This window comes from Citrus sinensis, chromosome 6 (genome assembly GCF_022201045.2).
Source record: "Citrus sinensis cultivar Valencia sweet orange chromosome 6, DVS_A1.0, whole genome shotgun sequence".
Lineage (NCBI taxonomy): Eukaryota > Viridiplantae > Streptophyta > Magnoliopsida > Sapindales > Rutaceae > Citrus > Citrus sinensis.
Genome location: NC_068561.1, coordinates 4,494,518 through 4,511,439, shown reverse-complemented (window position 1 = coordinate 4,511,439; position 16,922 = coordinate 4,494,518). Strand labels below are relative to the sequence as shown.

The 16,922-nt window shown below is 33.1% G+C and overlaps 1 protein-coding gene across 1 annotated transcript; it reads left to right on the top strand.

Annotated features, from left to right (window-relative positions):
* The first annotated feature begins 961 nt into the window (after nucleotides 1–961).
* On the top strand, nucleotides 962–6,617 carry LOC102616690 (CBS domain-containing protein CBSX6). Its single transcript, XM_006480340.4, has 2 exons — nucleotides 962–1,649; nucleotides 5,440–6,617. Exons 1-2 carry the CDS (start codon nucleotides 1,306–1,308, stop codon nucleotides 6,395–6,397), a joined length of 1,302 nt encoding a protein of 433 aa, XP_006480403.1. The 5' UTR covers nucleotides 962–1,305; the 3' UTR covers nucleotides 6,398–6,617.
* The last annotated feature ends 10,305 nt before the right edge of the window (nucleotides 6,618–16,922 follow it).

Here is a 16,922-nt window from a genome sequence, read left to right as displayed (position 1 = left end):
GTAACGCAGTAACGCTTAAACTTTCAAAATGAACAATATTAAAAAAAAACAGATGAATAATATTACAAACACGACTTCTCAAAAACAGGCTAACCAAAGACGTTTTTTAATTTTTATTTCTGCGATTAATATCAAACAACAAATGAGATACCTCGGGGGAGGACGAACATCTAGCCAGCAGCCCCTTCGTTAAAGAACTTTAGCCGAGAAAAAAATAATTACTAATGCAAAGCCTTCCCTTTTTGTACGAAGCAAAGGTAATCAAGAACTTTAGCCGAGAACTTTAGCTGTGAGGGATCTGGAAGCGTGAGGCACGCCGAAATCCGTGACGGAGCTTCTGGAAGCGTGAGGGAGAGAGAAGCTGTGGGAGAGGGGAAGAGGGAGGAGGTCGTGAGAAGAAGCCTGAAAGTGAAGCTGCGTGAGAAGAAGCCTGAAAGTGTAGCTGCGTGAGAACTGACGAAAATGGAGGAAAATGAAAGTGAAAGAGAGAGGAAAGTTTCACGTGGGGGAAAGTGAAAAATTTAAGGAGAGAAGAAAGTGAAACGTGGGGGAAGTGAAAAAGTGAAAGAGAGCTTTCCTCTCTCCTTGACTTTTTCATTTGTTTATTCATTTAATCATTTTTTTTTATGTGTAATAAGTGAGAGGAAACGAGAGGAGGAAACGGCAGGAGAGAATGTCGTTTCTCTCGTCCTTCTCTCGTCCCTCCCGCTACTTAGCAGCACTCTTTTTTTTTTTCACCAACAATTATATTATTGATGCCAAAAAAAATAAAAATGACAGCGTGGATTGTACAGTCAACTAGTTGACGGAACCAAAACAATCCTTCATGGAAAGAAGTTGTTAAGCTGACCAAGACACTGACAGCAAATCCAAAATTTTCTCAATTATTGAAATTGAAATCACCCATTTCTATTTATTATGAATTTCATTATCAACCAGTCTCATCCACCCGCAAAACCCCATTTTAATAATAGACAAATCTTTCATTTCTCTTTGTAACATAATTTGCAGCCAAAAGTTTTTCAGTGAAACACAAAATAAATTGTCCAACAAGAGTCTTTTTTTTTTTTTTTTGATGGGATTTAACCTTGACCTTAACCTTGCTGAAACAAAATGGCAAATCATTTTACTTTCCTTCTTCTTCTAAGCCTTTACCGACGACCCATTACTGGCTTTCATCTGCTCCTCATCTTTCTTCACTCTCTTTTATAACTCTCACTTTCCTTTTCAGCAATAGAGTTTTGGCAACTTTTGTTATTAATAATAGTATTTTTTTTGTTAGTTTTGTTTGTTTTGCTATTGGGGATGGCATCTGTGTTTATCTATCATGTGGTGGGCGATCTTACGGTGGGGAAGCCGGAGCTGGCCGAGTTTTATGAGACGGAGACGGTGGAGGCAGCCATTAAGGCCATTGGAGAGTCGACTGAATGTGGGATTCCCGTTTGGAAGAAGAAAACGCACGTGGGTATCATCGAAAATGGTGAAATGAGGCAGCAGAGGTTTGTCGGTATTCTCAATTCTTTTGATATTGTTGCGTTTTTGGCCAAATCTGATTGCTTGGAGGATCAAGACAAGGCTATGAAGACCCCCGTTTCTCAAGTGATTGTGCCTAATAATTCTCTTCTGAAGCAGGTTGATCCTGGCACACGGTTAGCTCTTCTTTCATCTCTTAATTTTTCTTTCTTTAATATTTGGGATCTCGATTTAATTTTTTTTTTCCGGTTGAAGATGCTATGTTGAGTTGGTTTCATGCTTGCTTATGGCTTATCTATGCATCGAAGCTGAAAATAGATTGTTGTTATGGATTGTTTTTGAAGATGATGATGTATTGCTATGACTAGTGTTATGGTATCAATTTTAAGGATAGTGTCGAGGCATAGTTATTGACAATAGTTTTTTATGATGTGTGTTTCATTCACCTTCTTGAGTTATGGCGTAGCTATAGGGAGAACTTTTGGGTTTAGAAAATAGTGAAAATGCAAAAACTTCTTTTGGAGGTTCCTGATAAATTTTTGATGATTCTCAAATCTCCAACGAGATTTCTGATGAGTTTTAAAAATAGAGAGCTCTGTTATATATGAGCAAACTTCAAGGGCAGTTCATGAAAATTTTCCTTTGTTAAATGGCTTCAATTGTGATGATGAATCAAACTATGAGTCACTTACGATGTCGTCAAATCTGCGATAGCCAAGTGTGATGCGGTTTCTCTATTCAATTCATTTTTTCCAAACAAGTGGAAAGCATAATTGAGCAATTCACTTCCTGTTGACATAAATTATAAGGACTATTACTATTATTTGTACTTTCTCACCAATGTTGATAAATGTTTAAATTTACATTTATTCTGATAATGTGTGGGTATTGGCTGATTTATTTCTTAGGTTGGTTCATATTACTAGTACTGGAATTTGACTGGGTACTTTATCTTATTGACATTTAATCTCTCTTTCTCGCTCTTATCAAAGACCTAAGCAAATTTATGTCATTGAACCCAAGGGACTTGAAATGAAAACTTCAACTTTGTTTTCACTTTTTCTAAGGTATCATAAATAATTATTTGTGAGTTATGATTATAACATGATCTGTTTTCTTCCTCACCTGATCTGGTTGGTGGCCTTTTATGCTTCTATCTTGGTCAATAACATCTCCTATGTTATCTTTGCGTCTTGAGGCCTTGAAACAGCATGAAAGGTAAATTGATACGAGGGGAGTAAATTTGTTTTGTTGGCATACTAGCTGTGCGCTTAGTCCCATTATGCTGCTTTTGTCCTTGTCCTTCAAAGGGATTGAGATGCATGTTTTGCTGTTTTCTTCTAGTGTTGACTAGTTTTTCCAGCTAGTGCCTTATTGATAAAGAAACAATGGAGCTACATCGCATTAGGAAAAAAAACTAAAACAATCTAATTATGTGTTCCTTATGATAAACGTGTCTTTGCATGGAAATTGTGAACTTGCAATGGTTTGACTCATCTTTTTCTAGTCACTCTTTCCATTATTTATTGTCTTTGATGAGGGTGTCATTTTTTCAGTTTTTATTTTTTATTTTTTATAAGAAACTCAAAAGTGTATTAATGGAGAAAAATCAAAATAGAGAGAGGACCAATTGTCCATTAAGCAAGCAAAAAAGAAAAGCTTTTAGTGCCATATCGTAGTATAGCCAACCGCACCTATACTTTTCTGTTGGGTCTGTTTTAGTAAAATGTAGCATATCTCTACTATCCTCCTTGTAACCCTTGTGGGCATTGATTATTCATTATAGTTTTTCATTTCATTTTAAAGAGTTCTACCGTTCTAAGTTATACTTGAGACTTTAATTTTCTTCCATTTTCTTTCAATAGCTAAGTTCGATAATGATTCATTTGTGTTATGTTTATTCTCATCATTTAGTCTGTTAAAAATACCCTAAAGTGAAACAAGAATTATTGAAGACAAAATGTAGGGTTTATGACACAGACATTTGCATACCTAAGATTAGGAGTTTGAATTCAATTTTTAGCAGCCAAGGAGGAGTTGGTAGTTTGGTTTTCCATGGTGGTTGATGTTGGTGTTGTTTGCTTTCACAATTGGTTTGATTTCTTAGGGCCATCTTTACGTGAAAATGCCATTAGTGTCACATTTCTAAAAGAAAGTAGTTTTTGGTGGGCCCCAAATTCTTAGCTTTAGTTTGATGAGGGTGGCCATGAATGGTTTTAGCATTCAACCTTACATTTTTATTTTTTTGTTTATATTATTTATTTATTTATTTTTTGTCTAAAAAACAAAAGATTATATAAAGAACTATATGAGATATGTACAATGATTGGTGGGACTACAAATCCACAAAAAATAAGGACGAGAAGTCCCATTCTAAACAAAACACTCAGAAAACTACAAAGACCAAAATAGCCCAAAACCAAAAACAACACAGCTCACTAAGAATGCATCCCCTCTCAGGATACAGAGGCTTCCCAATTAGCACTCCACCTTACTTGATCATGGTCAAATGGGTAATTTACAACCTGACAACCTAATAATTATCAGGGTGGGTTTATTGAGTTGGCAAAATTCTTAGCTATTTTACTTAGCTGTTTTAACAAACACAAAAACAAAATTGTGTTTGTAGTTTCATTCCAAAAGAAGTAAAAAAATAATATCATTCGACTTTCTCAACTCATTATTCTTATCTTTGAAGACAACAATTCTCATAACATTCAAACATCAGGCTTTGTTTCCTAATCTCTTTTCACTGTCATTCTTTTTCACTACATGTATTTCTCTAAAAACATCTGCCCTTTTTTTTTGTTCCCTAATCTCCCTCTTCTGTCATTTGTTTTCACAACACGTGTTCTCTAAAACATCAGCCTTTGTGTCGTAATCTTCCTTCTCTGTCATGCTTTTTGGGTAACATGTTTCTCTAAAATCTTGTGAGAACATGCAAGCAATTTTGGAATTCTCAAAACCTAAGCAGCATATGCTGAGAAAACAGAGGAAGAAAGAGCTTAAATAAAATTCCAAAGATGTGCTGTGGAACGAAAATGTGTATGTTATGCATTTCTTTTATTACTGTGTCATGTTAAATGGGACACGATAAAAAAAGTTTAATATATGGCCGTGTCTGTGTTCTGATCTTTTGATTCGATTAGTAAATAGATCCTATTTATTTTGACCAAAATTTTCTTCAGATCATACATTAATGCTACCTGAGTAGGACATGGTAACATGAATTGCCACCCCTAGCAATACAAACAATTGATTCCTGTAATCTCCTGAAGTCAGAAGCGCAAAGTAACTGAATACTCTGTTGAATATGATATGATTTTGTACCTTAACTTATTGCTATTTTTCATTCAGTTTTGATTGTTACTAGCGCTGGCTTAGAAAGTTATGCCATTTATTTACAATAATAGTTTAAATTATTGTTGACTGAACCAAAATATATCTGGCATTAGGCTTTAGTTCCATCAAATTCTCATCATTTTTTCAGAAAATTATTGATAATCACTGTTTACAAATGTTGAGCTATATCAGGGACTGAATAATTGATTTGGAGGATAGAAATTGAAGTTTATATATCGGTGTACTGTTGCGTGTGTAAGAATCTTTGGTTCGTTCAAATGTAATTTTGGTACAAGCTATTCATAATATCGTGTAGAGGAGCCCCCTTGGTTTTATTTTGAGACTGTTCAAGTTTATTTGACATAATATGATTGCAGACACTAATGTAGTGCCTTACAGAATGATTGTTAATCTGTGCCCTTGGAGATATGAATTGTTGTGCAATGACTTTTTGTTTCCAAAAACATTTTTAGTTATATGTTACATAAGATGCTTGGAAGTACATGACATCTCTTAACTCAAACGAGAACGCTAAATGCAAAATGTAACAAGGCTTGGTTGCTCTTCAGAGATGCACTATGAATGTTCAGTTTTATTTATGTCATTCTGTTGTTCTGGTTCAAGATTGATAGATGCTTTGGAGATGATGAAGCAAGGTGTGAGGCGTCTTCTAGTTCCAAAGAGCGTGGTATGGAAAGGAATGAGTAAGAGATTTTCAATTTTATACAATGGGAAATGGCTCAAGAACATGGATGCCTCTAACAGTAGTAGCAACAACCTGATTGCCAACGCCAACCGCCCTTCCTCATCATCTACCACCTCTGTGCGTGATAAGTTTTGTTGTCTCTCCAGAGAAGATGTTATCCGTTTCCTAATTGGCTGTCTCGGTGCACTTGCACCCCTTCCTCTCTCATCTATCAGCTCCCTTGGAGTCATTAACCCAAACTACAGTTCCATCGAAGCCTCTGTCCCAGCCATTGAAGCTACCCTCAAGCCACCTGGAGACCCCAGTGCAATTGCTGTCTTGGAGCCCACCTCTGAAGATCAGTATAAAATTATAGGAGAGATCTCAGCTTCAAAACTGTGGAAATGTGATTATTTAGCTGCAGCATGGGCTTTAGCCAACCTCTCAGCGGGACAGTTTGTAATGGGTGTAGAGGATAATGTAACTCCAAGATCCTTTCCTGATTATTCTGCTAATTCAACACTAAGAGAAAATAATACAGTCAATGGGGTTGGTTCAACAAGGCCGAGAAAATTCTGCAGTCGAAGTATTGGGTTCAATCCATCTAGCCCTTGTTTGGCTGCCAGCCGGAGTCCAAGTTTTGGTACCGGCCGGAGCATGTACAGGGGCAGAAGCACTCCTTTGACATGTAAAATTACAAGTTCATTAGCTGCAGTCATGGCTCAGATGCTTTCTCATAGGGCAACCCATGTATGGGTGACAGAGGATGAAAGTGATGATGTTTTAGTTGGGGTTGTTGGGTATGCTGACATCTTGGTTGCCGTGACCAAACAACCTGCCGCCCTCACTCCGGCAAATCGGACTTATGAGGGGTTTGCAACAGAAATTCAATCTTGAATTCTTTCTCCTCAATTTTTAATGGAACTCTTCTTTTTTACTTTTGCAGTTTAGCCTGTTCGCTAAGTTTCTATTCTTAAAGTAAATAGGAGATTTGATTTATGGGGTTTACACAAGTTTCTTGGTGGTTGTATAATGTATTGATACTGTAAAAAACAAATGATGATACAGCATTTTGTGAGCTTTGGTATTATTTATCAAGTAAACTATGATCTCGATCTGGTTGATGTGTTCTTAAATTCTACACTATGATTGGTTATTTATTTTATTTAATATTATTGAAACTATGCTTTCACCGAATTTTCACTTTCAGGATAAATAAACATAGTTAGATATGTAACTAGTGTTGTGGCGCAAGTTCTGATGTCTGCTTTTATTGCAGATTATTTAGGCTATGTTGATTGATAGTCTTGTTGTTTCTATGGAATCTTGAAATACTCTCTTGGTGGCTTCATGGTCATGCGGTCCTCATGGTCCTCCCTTTTCAAGTAGAAGTAGCTCTCCTGGAAGTCTTTGAACAGCAGTGTGACCCTGAAATGATAAAGAGTTCAAGTTGTGTTGGTCAGTTGAATTGCCTTTCTTGGGCATTATTGATATTGTAGTTGAGCAAGGGTAGCTTTAAGCTACAACATAAAGTGTTCGATAAACATTTATTATCATAATTTAAAAGTTAAGTTAATTTTATTCTACACTTCTATAATAAAAAGCTTAAAATTTTACAGTTTTTTCTGAATTATTATTGAAAAATCATATTTATCACACGTTATGAATTTTTATTTTATAACTGTAGACACAATACCATAGTGTCAGAGAATCTTAGTGGAGATGCAGGAGTCATTGATATTAATTGTAAAGCCCTGGTGATATAATTGCCTGCACATTAACTGTTGTGTTTCTTACAGCCAAGCCTTGAAGTTCTTTTCTTACAGCCAAGCCTAAAAGTTCTTCACTGCCTCATTTGTCATGCTCGATGTTGTGTCTCCCTTTGTTGGTTGATTTAGGCCTCTATTAATATACAAAAATGGTTTGGTGCTAATAGATACTTTACTTGCTTAACAAAATTGAATTAACAGAACTGAGCTTCTGAACTTGATTTGAACAGAGACTCTGACCTCGAGCCAATGAACATAGGATTAATGCTAAAAGATGCTAAAATAGAGCCATACTTGCCTCCAGTTTTCAATTTCCATAGTACATGACCGATCTTTGAAATTCAACATTTGATGCTATTGATAGGACACTTGTCGACTTCTTCTCTTACGAAGATCTTCAAGTACCAAATGAGATGTATGAAAATGCGTTCCTCGACTTGATCTAAATAAGATCAAAACCTAAAATCTAAATATATTAAAAAGAAATAGATTATTGATTAAAGATTAAAATTCTCTTGTGATAAATATAATAAAGTGATGAATAGTTGATAAATGAGAATATAATAAATAAATAAATTTTAATCATACATAAATAAAAATACATACATGTGAAAAGATTATTCGAAACTCACTTATGTCCATATAATGAGAGAATCTGTGTCTATTTATTTCCCTGCCATAACCGCAGGTGCTTATATATATTTTGGGTCAACTGAAAGTATTGGGAACCAAAAGAAGCAAATTAAAATGAAGCAAACCTTCAGTTCATTCAAATCTCCATCCCCTCCATCTTTTTACCTACCAAAGCTGCAATATTTGGATATAACATATCCACAAAACCGACTAATGTTGGCTTTCCCAGCCAAAATCAATTTCATTGAACGGAAGCCTGCTTTCTCCAAGTAATATGTATATAGTTGAGGCCAATTAATTTTATTATTATAGGGAAGTTAAAATGCAATAGAGGTGTAGTTACAAAATTATTATTTTAAAATTATTTTTAGTGTAAATAATATAAGTATGCACTACATTAATAATTAATATCAAATCCAATGTATGGACGTTGATAAAAGAGATAGATATAATTATGAAAAATTAGTATATATAATAATTAATGTAGCATCCATAATATGCAAGTCACCTTAATGCTGTGTTTACTTGTCAGTAATTAGAATGAGTTGGAATTAGAATGAGCAGGAATTAGAATGAGCAGGAATGGTAATAATTAAAATAATAATTATTATTTGTGATTTTTATTATTATAGAAATGATTAATAATAATAATGATAATGATAATAATAAAAAAAAATAAATAATAGTAATAATTAATAAATTAGTAACAATAATAACAACAACAATAATAATAAATTTAACAATATAAATAATAATAATAATAATTAAAATAATAAATAAATAAATAATAGTTATAATTAATACATTAATAACAGCAACAACAACAACAACAATAACTGAATTCCATAATAATCATAAATTTTCAGTTTTTTATCAATATTATATTCAAGAACTATAGTTATTAATACATTATTGTTAATAATATATTAATATATTATTTAATAGTAATAATTATATTAATTAATTGATAATAATATATAAATTAATTATAAGAATTATGTTAATAATTATCATAATAGTATATTAATTAATTAATTATAATAATAATATACCAATCATTGTGATTATTTATTCAAAAGTTATAATTATTGTTAATAATATATTAATATATTAATTAATAGTAATAATTGTATTAATTAGTTAATAATATTATATGAATTAATTATAATAGTAATATATTAATTATTGTGATTATTTATTCGAAAACTATAATTATTAATAATATATTAATTAATTATAAATGATGACAAAGTGGGATTTTCAATTTTGGGGGAGGGCAAAATGGTCAATTCTAGAATGAGTCTCCCATTCTTCATTCCCAAATTATGGTGGGCCCCACGACTCTCTGACTCTATTTTGTAAAGTAAACGTTGTCAATGATTCTAATTGTGGATTCCGATTCCCTAATCCGGTAAGTAAATACAACATAAATGTTTAAATTTTTGGATTTTCTTTAACATTTTTCTCTCATTTTTAAATCTATAAATATTATACAATAATTTATTAACAACTCTAAAGAATAAATCATTGTCTCTCCTAACTTTAGAAAGATTTTTTTCATCCTATATCTTTAATGTAACAAAACATGTATATTTTGGAATATACAGACAATTGTGACTATGTCAAAGCAAGTTTCCTAAGATAGGATTTGTAAAAACTATAACTTATTATACTGATAAAAGCTTATTTAGTCTTTATATTATAATATTAGTGTCTGATTAGTTCCTATATTTTTAAAAATACCTCAAAACATTCATACCGTTAAACTATTAGCATCCCTGCTGCTACTTTTTGTTCTTTTTAGCTTACTTTTACAATATTACCCTCTTAAAATAATGTTTTTTTTGGACAATAATAAAAAGAAAGAAATTAAATTACCAATTTAACTACAAAAAATAAAATATAAAAAAAAGAACATCTATTAATTTTTGTATAACATTATGCTTTTATTGATGTCCAAAATATTTGGTAATTTAATTTTTCTACAATATTGATTTTTTTTTGACATACTTGAGCTTCCATAAAATGAACATATATTCTTTTTTTATTTTATTTGTTAGGGTTAAATTAGTAATTTTTTTTATTAATGTCTAAAAAAATTATTATAAGAAGGTCATATTATAAAAACAAGCCATAAGAGGAAAAAGTAACAGGAAGGACAATATGGATGTTTTGAGGTAATTTTTTAAAAATACAGGACCTAAATGGGCACTAAACTCATAATATAGGGATTAAACAATTTTTTACCCTTTATTACAATGCAAAGGTTATTCATATTCATAATTGACCCAAATTAGAACTAGAATGTTTTTATGACTTAATAGACGTTGGAATGTCAATTTGTATAATCGTGTCATGTCAAATTTATTAATCATGTCAAAACACTAAAACATGGATACAACCCGTTTATTAATCGTGTTATTTGTAATGACCTATTTAACATATTACAAAAAATAAAAATTAATTTAAAAAATAACAAATATGTAACAAATATGTCAATGTTATTGTTAAAAATATGTAATAAATAAGTTAAAATGACATAAATATAATATGAATAACTCTATAACACAATATGGATAGACACGAATAATTAATTTAGTATTCAATATATAGATTAGTAGAATTTTCAATAATATTACCAAATATTAATTGATATACATGTCATAAATGTGTAATTAAAAATATCGATTAGTCAATTTTTCAATAATATTACCACATATCAATTAATATTTGTGTCATAAATGTGTAATTATATTAAGGTGGTCCAACATAGATCGACACGGTTTTTTATCGTGTCATATCAACCAATTTATTAATTATATTAATATTTACAAACACGAATATAGAAAAGTCGTGCAACATCTGTGTCATACAATCGTGTCCTGCCATTTTGTCACGTCTATGTGCAGATTATTCCTACATAGATTATCACTACATATAGGTCTTACTTACAAATATATTTATTTTTCAGGTACATATATGGAAAAAATTTTAAGAGTTAAAATAAATAATTAATTTATGAAAGCAAAGGCACAAATTAGAGGGCATAGGAATATTCAAATAGTCCAGTTGAAGTGATAAGATGATCATCAGATGCCAATCAAATTCAAAAGTAGAATCAAATTCATCTTCAGGAGTGATTCTCTGTTACAACTTTTCCCACTCATCTTTGTTCTCTTTGTTTCCTCATTTTTTCTTTTTCTTTTTTTTTAATCGTCAGTTTAATTAATTTATTATCTTAGATATATAAGATCGCGTTCTCTACAACTTGTATTTTAATGTTGTACTTTGATCCTGCAACTAATGAAAACTTTTAGCTCTGTTCTTTCACGGACGTAAATATACTATCTAATTGAGCCATGTTACAGTCTTTTCTTGTTCTTTGATTATTTCTGATTCTTTCTTGTTGGGTGATTAAGATCAAATCGTATTTGTTTATATTGTTGTAATCATTTGTGCGTAAATCATGACCTTGGGAGTGATAAGATTTAGGCTAAATTATTCTTGATTTGATTACAACAATTACGTTCCACATATAAATAATGTAAATAAATGATGTACTTAATTGGACCCCAAAGTGTGTGAATTCTTACTTTGTTACTTCGGTGAATGTAATTTGGATGAGCGACACATAGGAAGTAACTGTTGGGAAAATATGCTCTTTAAAAGCATATGTGTTTATTTAATTGTAATAAACAATTTTTCTGATTAATAAAATAAATGAGGTATTTTATTCAAATATCTTAATTGCATTAATATTTGTATTAAAGTCCATTTAATCATATTATATGTATTTATGTGATCACCATGTGGATTCACAGAAGACATAAATACAAGTTATCTTATGATTAAATAAATTTAGTTCGCAGTTGATAAATAAAGTTGGGCACTTTATTTAGGTATAAACTGTAATAAATTCATTGAATGATTTGTCTTAATCATGTATGAATTTATTAATGTAGTACGACTACATTGAACAGGATCACATATGAGATTTAATTAACTTTGTAATAACTGTCAGACTTATTAAATCTCATAGGCGTTGATTTTACTGTAATCTTAATCTTGAGTTAATTATGATTTCATGATTGTAATTGTTATTCCATTTGAGTTACCAATGGGCACGACACATTCTTGTGGTCAAGATTACCCGGTATCTTGGTGGGAGCAATTATGAGTATTGGAGTTATGGATTAACAATATAGAATTTGTACAACACATCTCTTGATGGGTTTTCGGCACTTGATCATAGAATTCTCTGGCCAGAGTGTGTCAACATATTTAGTATGTTGAAAATGATCATTAGAGAAAACCAGTAAGGATCAAGGAATAAGATGTTATTAAATTGATTGGACAGTTGAGATATCAATTTAATTAATGATGTGGTACAAATGATTGTGCAGTAAAGAAATCAATGTGGCTTGGGACGAATTATTATTCGAGCATACAATTATGGAAGTCAGTTCCAATCTTTTAGTGGAGTAGATTTGGAATTAAATAATTGGGCTAGTTTAATTACAGGCCTAATTATTGTAGCCACTTTTGTATGTTCCCAAATGATCCCTGGGTTAGCTCATTTAATTGACTGCACCACTACTGGACTAATAAGTAAGATAACTAGCGATTTGGGTCAAAAGCCTAAATATATCATTTAGTGGGAGGCTCCATTTAATTAGCTTTTATATAAGGGGCCTTATGTTATTTTACAAGGTGGGTCCCCTATTGAAAAAGTAAATAAACGTGAGTTTTATTTAGGGCATTTTTTGGAGCCTAAGGTTTTCACTAAAGGGAGATATATAAGGCTTATTTTTCCCTAAAGAAAAGTAGAGAAGCCACTTTTTATACAAATCAGAGAAAAAGATTTTTCTCTCCATTGTTAAGAGAAAAATTTTCTCGTGCTAGTTGCTTTGGTAGTGATAAAGGCGCCCACACATCAAGTGCAGATCGAACCTAAGTCATAACCTGGAAGATCATTGGAGACAGTTCGTGATCTAACAAGCGTGGTGGCGACGGATCGTGATCTAACAGGAGTGGTGGTGGCGGATCGTGATCTAGGAGCCTAAATCACTTCAGCGGAAAAAGCCAACTCAGATTTTCAAGGTACGATTTCTGAATTACGTATTCCTATATATTATATGAGAGCGGTCCTTAAAAGGTTTTATAAAAATTTTAAAAACCTGATTTTTCCCCAACAATTGGTATCAGAGTAATCTCATATTAATATATAAGAATATTGTATGAAATCATTCTTGAAATTTATGTATTAGAGTGGCACATTTTATTCAGATATATATTATTTGTTTAATATATGAATAAAGCATGTTTATGGTTTGTCTTAATTCATGGTTAGATGTTCTACTGTCATTTTCGTTTGAATCTGTAACAAGAGGGGTGGTTTATTATCACCATGTTTCCCTCTTGATTTTTTTTTTCTGTTATAGAATTTTTGTAAGCCAAAAATTGGCCTAGGAAATTTGTAAATCAACGGAAAATAATCATGGATGTCAGATCAGAGGAAACGGAGGTCGGAAATTTCAGAAGCATGCTGCCAGCAGCCACGAGCAACAGCAGCGCGCGCGGCCCACGTGGGCAGCAGCGCGCGCGGCTCGCGAGGGCAGCAGCGCGCGCGGCTCGCCTGGGCAGCAGCACGCGCTGCACGCCCAGCAGTTGCCGCATGCGCGCGGCAAGCGCGCAGCAAGCGGCGCGCGCTGCACACGCAGCAGCAGCGTGCGCAGAAGCAGCGTGCGTTCCAGCAAGCAGCGCGCGCAGGGTTAGTTTGTTTCTGGCGGATCGGCGACGGCAAACTCGACGTTGATAGCGGCTGTCCGGTGAGATTGGCCTGAACAGTGGCCGTTTCTGCTGGTGGCGGCTGGGGAAGAAGAGGAAAAGAAAAATGGGATTTTAGGGTTCCATGGTTTTTACCATGGAGGTCCCTATAGTTTCATATTTGTTTCTTGTGGGCAGAAAATTTTAATTTTTTGCATTTAAGTCCAAACATAGTTTTGGGCTTAATTAATCCTAGTTTTAGGCCCAATTTCAATTGGGCTTAATGGATTAAAAATGCATAGACAAAATTAAATACATTAAATTTATTTTTGGTCCAAAAGTTTTATTTTAATAATAAAAAAAATAAAAATATCTATTTATTTATTTCTTTTTAAAATTAAAAATTGGACCAATTATAAATTAAAAAGCCCAATTTCCCCTAGTCCATTAACAAAAACAAGATTATGGAAGATGGATATTGACAAGAAGCCCAATGAAGATTAGGCTTAGAGTTAATGTATTTTTCATTATTAGGAAAGCCATGAATTAAGATTATTTAATTGTTTTTCTATATGTTATGTTTTGGATGATAACATGCCATGATAACATGTCATATAGAATAGGTAGTGCCACTCTATGCATAATGTTACATGTCATTCATTAATAATGAATCTCATTATATTGTTTGAAATTTGTACATGCTTAATAATATTTGATATCATCTAGATAATATTATAGGAAGCATGCAATTAACAATATGTATGTTTTAAAAAGGAAAAACCAATTTTAAAATATTGAGTGGGAGAGGGAAAATTCAAGATAATTTTCCCACGGGTTCCATTGTTAGTTCAATAATAAAATTATATATATACCTCGACTTCATGATACGGTGATGCTCCCTTCGGAGGGTATATATATTAGATATTTTATTTGATGAACTTCTTCAAAGATAAAATTGAAATATTTTTCAATCGATTGTTCACCCCAACGGTGACTATTGATATGAAAAATATGTAGATTGAAACAGTGGTTATACACTCAACTGAAATTTGTTATTAACCTTCCCAACGAAGCTCTGTTAACAAATTTAGGCCAAAAAAGATAACGATAATTATTTATCATGTCTCTACATGAAAGTAAATAATCCAATGGGTAATTGGGTCTAGTAAGTATAGACATGACTTCCCCACCGGATAGCTTGTCAAAGCGGAACTAGATTATCGTTACAATAAATTAAAATGCATTTATGGTTTTATGCATTTTTGTCATTTATTGTGAATATTATTTCAAATTATTTATGCATGGATGTTTTATTTTTCAGAAAATGTCTTCCCTAAGCCCACTTACTATTATTCTGAGTCAAAACAAACTCACTGGAGAAAACTACATAGATTGGAAAAGAAATCTATTCATTGTCCTGACTGCTGAAAATTATAAATATGTCTTAACCCAGCCATGCCCCCCAGTTCCAGCGGATGATGCTCATAGAAATCAGAGGAGGCTTTATGAGAAATGGCAAAAGGCCAATGAAATGGCAAAGTGCTACATTCTAGCCTCGATTTCTAATATTCTGCAGACCAAACATCAGAACTTGGAGACTGCCACTGAAATAATGGATAGTCTCCAACAGATGTTCGGGCAGAGTACTCGCTCTGTGAGACAAGCAGCGCTGAAAGGAATTATGAACAGTAAAATGGGGAAGGGCACAAGAGTTCGTGATCATGTCCTCAAAATGATGGACTATTTGAATGAGGCTGAGATTCAGGGAGCACAAATCGATGATAACTCAAAGATTGACATGGTGCTAGAATCTCTGCCAGAAACATTCAAGGAGTTTAAGGTCAATTATAACATGAACAAAAGAAACATGACCTTAACTGAATTGATGAACGAACTCCATTCTGCTGAAGAGATCTATCGTGCTGAGAAATCTCTAGGAAGCATAAATATTACTGAAAAAGGTTCATCTTCTGGGCCTAAACCGAAAGGCAAAGGTAAGAAGAAAGCTGGGAAAAAGAGACCGTCTACCAAGCAAGATGGCAAGCCGAAAGGCAAATGCTTCAAGTGTGGACAGAAAGGTCACTGGAAAAAGGATTGCCCTAAGATTGTGAAATCAGGTATGGGAAATCTTTTTGTAATTGAGGCCTGTTTAGTTCAGAATCCTATTGACACTTGGGTGTTGGATTCAGGAGCAACTAATCATATTTGTAATTCACTTTATTGGTTTCAGGAAACCAGGAAAATAAGTGAAGGAAGCGTCAAGCTGCAGTTAGGGACAGGACAGTTCGTGTCAGCAGTAAAGACTGGATCTGTTTTATTATCTTTTAATAATGAGACTTTAGTTTTGAATAATTGTCCTTATGTTCCAGACATTAAGAGGAATTTAATTTCAGTAGCTTGTTTGTCAAAGCAAGGGTACACTGTAAATTTTGGATCCTCTGTTTCTATTTTTCATAATAAGAGACTTATTTGTTCTGGTACATTGGAAGATAATTTATATCATTTAAGTCCAATGATCCATTCTATGCATGACACAGTGATAAATAATCATGAGCATACACATTTATCTAAGAAAAGAAATATTTCTTCCAACCAATGTTACCTCTGGCATTTACGCTTGGGTCATATAAACCAAAATAGGATACAGAGAATGATCAAAGATGGGCTCTTGGGTCCATTAGAAAATGAATCATTGCCACTCTGTGAATCCTGTTTAGAAGGGAAAATGACCAAAAGGCCATTCTCGGCCAAAGGAGTACGTGCAACAGTACCACTTGAATTGGTACATACAGATGTATGTGGACCAATCAATGTACAAGCTCGAGGAGGTTATGAGTATTTCATCACTTTTACTGATGATTACTCAAGATACGGTTATGTTTATCTGATGCGTCATAAGTCTGAAGCTCTTGAGAAATTCAAAGAGTATAGGGCTGAGACAGAAAAGCAATTAGATAAGAACATAAAGAAACTTCGATCTGATCGAGGTGGTGAATTTCTCTCAGGAGATTTCAAAGAGTATCTGATTGAAAATGAGATTATATCTCAATTGACTGCCCCGGGAACACCACAACAAAATGGGGTAGCTGAAAGAAGAAATAGAACTCTTTTGGATATGATGAGATCTATGCTTAGTTATTCGTCATTACCAATCTCTTTTTGGGGACTAGCACTGGAAACTGCAGTTTACCTTTTGAACTTAGTTCCATCTAAGTCAGTGCCTAAAACCCCAATAGAATTATGGTCAGGTCGCA